Source organism: Alligator sinensis, unplaced genomic scaffold (assembly GCF_000455745.1).
Source record: "Alligator sinensis unplaced genomic scaffold, ASM45574v1 scaffold191_1, whole genome shotgun sequence".
In the NCBI taxonomy this organism is placed as follows: domain Eukaryota; kingdom Metazoa; phylum Chordata; order Crocodylia; family Alligatoridae; genus Alligator; species Alligator sinensis.
Window position 1 is genome coordinate 563,290 of NW_005842282.1, and position 7,717 is coordinate 571,006.

Here is a 7,717-nt window from a genome sequence, read left to right on the forward strand (position 1 = left end):
GCTGAAGTTTGTGTGTATGGGCACTTTGTATGATGGAGCCACAAGTGCCAGTAGCCGCCTGAACCCTGACCACTCAACTAAGGAGAAGACCTGGCCATTCACAGCAAGCATCTCCCCAATGCTCTGGGTGATCTCACTTACCCTTGCAATGCACCCCCCTTTCTGTCCGTCTTTTCCGTACTGTTCCAGGGTGACCTGCCTCTGCTTGGGGGGGACGGGGGCTTTGGAGTGAGAGGGGGACTTCCCTTTGGGCATGCTTCCACTGGTGCCAGGCTGAGGAAGAGCAAGGGGAAAGGGGCGGTGCCTGTGGAAACGAAACAGCCAGAGAAATTTCGCACAGCCCTACCCCTTGGCCTGGATAAGAATGTGCTAGTCCCACTCTGGCATCCTCCTGACTAGATTAGGGCCCTACTAACCCCACTTCCGCTTGGGGCTCACCCATCCCCAGAGGCTGCTGTGAGTGTGGAGCTGCTGGGGAACCATGAGGAGAAGCAGATATGTGGGTCAGTGGGTCCTGATCCAGGTTGGGGTGGGAGGGCAGCTGGTGGGGCCTCAGTCCAGACCAGGGGGTGCTGCGGGTAAGCACCTGTGGGTCAGTGGGTGTGTGAGCTCTAAGGGGCTAGGGGAACCAGGAGGCAGGGGTTGAGTCCCTCAGAGTGCTGATGGAATTAGCAGAGGTCATTGCGGGACCCCTGGCACAGCTTTACGAGCACTCATGGTGCTCTGGTGTGCTGCCAGAGGACTGGAAAAGGGCCAGTGTGGTTCCCATTTTCAAAAAAGGGAGGAAGGAGGACCCAGGGAACTATAGGCCAGTTAGTCTTACCTTGATCCTAGATAAGCTTTTTGAGAGTTATCCTGGCGCATGTCCACGAGGGGCCAGCAGGGGAGGTTATGCTTAGGGGCAACCAACACGGGTTCATTAGAGGCAGGTCCTGTCAGACCAACCTGGTGGCCTTCTATGATGAGGTCACAAAATCCTTAGACGCAGAGGTAGCAGTGGACGTAGTCTTTCTGGACTTCAGGAAGGCCTTCAACACTGTCTCTCACCCCATTCTCATTAAAAAACTAGGGGACTGTGGCATCAACACCTACACAGTCAAATGGGTCGCTAACTGGCTGGAGGGCCGCACCCAGAGAGTGATTGTGGATGGGTCATTTTCGACCTGGAGGGATGTGGGCAGTGGGGTCCCCCAGGGCTCGGTCCTCGGACCCATGCTTTTCAACATCTTCATCAGTGACTTGGATGAGGGGGTAAAAAGCACCCTATTCAAATTTGCTGACGACACTAAGATGTGGGGGGATGTGAGCACGCTAGAAGGGAGAAATAGGCTGCAATTGGACCTAGACAGGTTACAGGGGTGGGCAGATGAGAACAGGATGGGTTTCAACACTGACAAGTGCAAGGTACTGCACCTGTGGGGGAAGAACCAGCAGCATACCTACAGGCTGGGGAACTCCCTTCTTGTCAGTGGAGAGGCAGAAAAGGATCTTGGAGTCATTATTGATGCCAAAATGAACATGGGCCGACAGTGTGGGGACGTGGTCAGGAAGGCCAACTGTACCTTGTCGTGCATCCACAGATGCATCTCAAGCAGGTCAAAGGAGGTGATCCTCCCCTTCTATGCGACACTGGTCAGGCTGCAGTTGGAGTACTGCATCCAGTTCTGGGTGCCGCACTTCAGGAGGGATGTGGACAACACTAGTCAGAGGGGACCAGCAGGCATTGGGGGAGAACCTGTTACCCCTGAGCACTACCAGGAGGCACTAGAAATAATGGTCACAAGCTGGCAGAGGGTAGTTTCAGGCTAGACATCAGGAGGCGCTACTTCACTGTCAGGGTGGCTAGGACCTGGAACCAACTTCCAAGTGAAGTGGTGCTGGCTTCTACCCTGGGGGTCTTTAAGAGGAGGTTAGACGAACACCTTGCTGGGGTCATTTGACCCCAGTACCCTTTCCTGCCATGGCTGGGGGTCAGACTTGATGATCTGCTCAGGTCCCTTCTGACCCTACCAACTATGAAACTATAAGGTACCAGGGACAGGTGGGGTGAACTGCAAGGGACTGTGGGAGGGGTCAGGGGTATGGGGTGAGCCCCAACTGTCTGGGAAGATGGGGGTAAGGGAGCAGGAGGAGTAAGCTTCCTGGCAAATGTGACCTAACCCCTCCCTGGGTCCAAATGCAAACAACGGCTCCCTGCCTGCATAACAAGGTTTCCTTTTACCCCAGGTAATATTCCCCTGTAGGGTCTCAGCACTCTGTTTCCTTCGTCAGGATAGCCCCTGTGCCAGTTAGGAGAGCTTCTATATTCCCCTTGCTCTGGAGCTCTTGCCTCAGCAGCCTCCAGAGCTAGACTGATCCTCCTGGCTCAAGGCCTGTGTTTATATACCTTGCTGGCCCTGGACTTGGCCCTGGCCCTGGCCGGTCCGGTGTCTTCCTGAGCTGCCACAAGCATTTTCTGATCCAGCTTGCTTGCTCAGCCTCTTCCTCAACCTCAGGGTGATGTACTGCTGCTTGTCTCTGCTGTGCTCCTATTTTGTCTCCTATGTAAGTTTCTAGTCCATGGTGCTACAGCAACACAGCTAGTTCTGTGATAAGTAACTCCCCGAGTACCGGTTCTCTGGCAGCTCATGAGCAGCTTTCCCCACCTGAGACTCTCTGCTGCTCCTCTGCCCGTAAAGTAACAAGAGCCTTTGGCTCTCTGTTACAGCATTCACTGGGAACGGTGCCTCCTGGGATGCTGGGGGACCACTTCCAAGTCAAGTTAACCCTATGGATCAGTCTGACGTGACTGCAGCATGAACTCCCTAACACCAGCTGAAGATAACTGTCACCTGAAGAGGACCACCTCTGAGACAAGCAAAGGGTCCTTATTTTTCTATGCCTTAATGTGCGGATGCAAGCACTTAACATGTGTGAAAGGTAATGTGTAACAACACCCTTAGTGTCCAATAGGTTAATGAATTTCTGTTCCCAGGTCATCTAGTAAGGGTGTTAGGTAGATTTCCTTTGAACAACCAGAACACTGAGGTCAAACAGGTTGTGATATTTCTATGGAAAGTGTTCTCCTACCTGTTTGCTAGTGTCTCTGTCCTTTATCTTTTTTTCAGTGCCCATTCATTTTGGTGTATAGCTTTTGTTTGTTTTCACCCACATAGTTGCCTTGAGACCATTTGGATCACTGGATGAGGTATACCACATTCCGGGATAGACACGTGTATGGTCCATGGATTCAGACAGTTTGGTTGTGGGGAGTGTAGATTTTTGTGGCAGTAGATATGTTTTGACAGGTCTTTCATTTATTGTTCACCCATCTGGTCCAGCATTTGGGGATATATAAAAGTTCTAACAGAGAACTTTTCAGACATCTTACATTCAGATCATTCAAAAGCTTTTTCATTAAGATAAAAAAGCAAACAAATGAAAGACACCAGTCCCTCACTTTTAACTCATTGCATGTATGCTCTCAAATTAGGAGCTATCTCTGCCATGTTTGCAATAATTTTCTCTCATTAGAAGGCAGTCATGGACAATAAAAAAGTATATTGAGTGCGCACAGCATATTGTGCAGCTCAGTTTCTAAAACACGGCACAAACTTTTGAATGTTCACAGGTGGTAATATTTGTATGAGATCGTTTTCATAGCTACCACTGATTCCATTTGACTTTGGAACCAGAAATGTATGAGGGGTTCTTTATTGAACTGAAGTTTATATAACCTCTTAATAGCATGGGTCTGTTATTCAAAGCACAGACTGTTCAGCAACTCCTTTTTCTTGGAACAATAACTATTGGCTGCCATGAACTTTTCAGACTAGATATGTGAATAGACATAATATCTCCAGTCTTATAAGTTAAATTAAAAGTTTGCTAGGTGCTTTCAAGGCAGTTCAGAGTATAGCTAGTTCTAATGGGCGTTGCCATAATCTACATTAATTCTCATGTATAGCTGAGTGGCTCTCAACAGGAGGTGAAGTTCTCTACCTCTAAAAATCATAAATATTTTATTCCAATTAGATTTTAATAACTGAATGCCCCCACCAACTTAAGTGAAGGGCAAATGCAACATTATTGTTTGAAACTGGCTTTTAGAAACTAAATTATCCCAGCTAGTTAAAATAAATGCTACAAATACTGAACACCCTGAAATCAAGTACAACTCTGCTATTCAGTCTTAAAATAAAATCTGTCTTGTAAAGAATTTCCTTACAAAGTTTGAGTTCCTTTAAGATTAAGTTGAACTTTCTGTAGGTTTTTTAAAAACTTCAGTCATAGAATCATCAAAAGTTAGGGTTGGAAGGGACCTCAGGAGGTCATCTAGTCCAACCCCCTGCTCAAAGCAGGACCAGCCCCAACTGTAGCAGTCTTGTAACTGTCTCTTGGAATTAATGAAAAATATGTAAATATTTAAAATGCTTTTGAAGGGGAAATGTCTGGAATCCTCAGATGAACTTTCCTTTGTGGATACCTCCCTTTTTCAACAGAATTTGTATTGTTCATATTGATGGAGAGGGTACAAGTGAATGAAATGAAAATGGGGGCAAGAGTGTCAACTTGACTACCCCATCAGGGGGTGTTGTGAGGACTACTTGGTTACAATTGATTAGTACTACAATGAGGTGAAGCCTCCAGGCTGGTCATATTATAGTAGTTCCACCATCTCAGCATTATTTGAAGAATGAGGCTTTCTATTTTATGTGGTTCATATGTACTCCCAACTGCATTCTCCCTAGCTTTGATGGTGCGTGCTCTGAAAGGAACATGTAAGGTGTTTTTATTATTGCTGGTTAACAATAGAAAGAACATGTATTAAAATGTGTTTCATGTGTTCAGGGCAACATCTCCAACTTCGACATTGTCATGGAATCTGATGAGGGCACTTTCATGCCGACTGGCCTGGGTTTTACTGGCAGCGATAAAGCTCGTGGCATCATGAAAGAGATCATGCAGCTCTTGCAGCCTATCAACGTGACAGCTATTTATGAAAGTGGTGGTGGAACAGACATTGATTACTGGGTGAAAGATGGAGTACCAGGTGAGAATATTATATCAATTTGAGGAGATGACTAAGTGGGCCCATTACTATCCCTACACTATGTATCCTGGTACCCGTTACATTTAAGATGCAGTTAAGGTGTTAATCGTGCCATAAATAGTAACCCAGTCACAAGTTAAAGCCAATTTATGGCATGATGTATGTGGAATATTTAAAATCTTTGTGGCTCATTGGTATCATGCCTTAAATTAAATTTGTGGCATGTTGGAGCTGACCTATGGAGCTGAGCATATAGAAGTTTGGGCTGGGGGAGCTCCAGGGAAGCCTCCCCGATCTTGGGCTCACTGCAGCCTGGATCTTTAAAAAGCCAGTGTGCAACTGGGAGTCCCATGCCTGGCAGCTCTGCTGAGAACAGGGGATCAGAGGCTTCCAGTGGAATTTAGAGTTTCCAGTGGCAGAAGCCCTTCAGCTCCTCGCAACTCCTGCTAGGAGCCTCCAGTCTCCTTTGCCTGGCAGCCTGATGCTTCTTGAACTGGAGTCCAGGGTCTTATCCAGAGCTAGGACTGTCCCAGGCATGGCTGACAGTCAGCTGATTGTCAGCCCCAGACCAGCACTAGAGCCGTCTCAGTCGGAGTGGGGTCTGGCAGCCAGCTGACAACCAGCTGATTGTTGGTCTAGCTGAACCTGCAGGCAATCATCTTTCAATTTGTCGGTCCAGGTAGAGCCTTGGATTTTGATCCTTTGTGCCAGCAAGTAATAATGGCACAACTGGGATTTGATCTTGGATCACCCCAACTGTGTTTCCTGCCATTCACATGTAGCATGGCAGCAGGTGCAACTATTGTGATCTGGGATCAGATCCCATCATATCATTAAACGAACATATGCCAGGGGCCTGTTACATCTCAAATTCAGATTGTATTTCCTATATGGTTTTGACAGTCTGATATCTGACAACAAACATTTCCCTTGACTAACATTTGCTAAAGATGGAATGCTTATATATTTAAAAGCTAACCTGCAGAGCCTTGTAATAATGTGTATTTTGAGCTTCCATTTAATAATGCCTCAGATTATGTATGGGACAACATGTCTAAAATCTTCTTTTAGGCTTTGGGATTTATAATAATCTCTCCCAGACCAATGGTTTAAAAATAGTAGAGAATTCCCTCTGCTTTAGTCTATAACAGGGCAAAAAAGAAGTTTATGTTGAAGTACAGTCCACCTTTCACTTGCTGTTATTTAATTTAAAAAATGTATTTAAAGGACACATTTATGGGGAGTTCACTACTCAAAGAATAAAATATACAATGCACTAAAATGTATTGGAGAAAATTCATAGAAGTATATTTTAAAATAATTTCTACATTCATTCTCAGTGTTATTTCTGAGCAACATTCTTGCCTTTGACTTTGAAACACCCTAATGTTAAGCCCAAGGCAGTTCATAGTAAGAATAAGCTCTAAATCCTGTAAGATGACATATACACCTTTCCACCTGTGTAGAGTGACATTGACACTAAGGTGTACACATCTTGGGATCTGAGCCTAAATGATGTTTTACTGTGTTTTTCAGTACTAGGATAACAACAAATGTGTTTCATTTCAGCATTTTGAGAAGCTTAAATAGTTTTAGCATGTTATACTTCTTTTTCTCATGGTTTATGGCTGATGCAGTTTATTTCTGCTGTTTTGTCCCTGTCATACCACGGTCACAAATAAATATATGCTCTAGGTTTTGGAACCCCCAAGTATTATACTCATCTCATTTATGATCTTTGGGGAAGATTTATAGGTGCTTCGGTGAGGTATGGAATATAGGCTCCTTATTTTAAGGAAGATGTTGTTTGCTTTTCATTTATCTGTGAAGTACATATAGAAAACATAATGGCAGGCAGTTTGATTTATCTGGATAATTCTTTCCTTGGTTTTTAAAGTAAGATGGTTGTAGTAGGCAGGAGGCATCTTTTTAGGATCTGATTGAAAACATAAAGCTGACTCCTCAGGTGGGCACTGTGTCTGTTCCAGTTATAGACTGTTAAGTGTGGTACCAAGGTGCTGTAACCACTGTAACCCTGTCATTTTCACATCCTAGATTTGAACTACACACGTTTTACACCAACATAATGACAATGTGCTTAACTGAGAAGTGAGTCAGAGCTGCCCACAGGCCGTAGTAATGCGTCCACCTTCCTTGCTTCTGTGTGCATACATAGCTGCCCAGCACCTGAAGTTAGGTGATTTGCATGTCATTGTGATCACTTGCAGATGAGAACTTCTCGGTGTGTATGGTGGATGTTTGAAAATTGAAAGGCACAGAAACATTTCTGCAGATAAAATATACTTTGAAAGTTAAAAGGAGAAGCATCCTTTTAGGCTAAATACAGACAGTCAAAAAGTTCTAGACTGAATCGATTCAATTTTTGCAGCTTTCTCTGAACTGTGTAGATCGAACTGAGAACACAGTGAACTCAAGTTCACTTTTGAAACTAGAAAGGGAGCCAGCCCCGTGAAGGGGCCTGTACCAGTAGCTGGGGGACACTAGAGCATTCCTCCCACCCAAGCAGGCTTCATCCTTGACTGGCTGCCCAGCACATGCCCGCCCCAACCTTACAGTCTCCACCAGGGGGAAACAGCATCTCCAGCCAGGGGCTGCCTGGGCCACCAGCCTCAGAGGAGGCTCCCTACCCCTGGCAGAGTTCCCCGAGCCCTAGCACGAGTACCA

The 7,717-nt window shown here is 45.7% G+C and overlaps 1 protein-coding gene across 2 annotated transcripts in view; it reads left to right on the top strand.

Annotated features, from left to right (window-relative positions):
- CPQ (carboxypeptidase Q) overlaps nt 1–7,717 on the top strand; it is a 320,242-nt gene that overhangs the window by 256,365 nt on the left and 56,160 nt on the right. For both annotated transcript variants that reach the window (XM_025209315.1, XM_006027994.3), the window contains exon 8: nt 4,831–5,032. In XM_025209315.1, the coding sequence (XP_025065100.1) occupies nt 4,831–5,032 (202 nt within the window). The remainder of the gene's footprint in view (nt 1–4,830; nt 5,033–7,717) is intronic.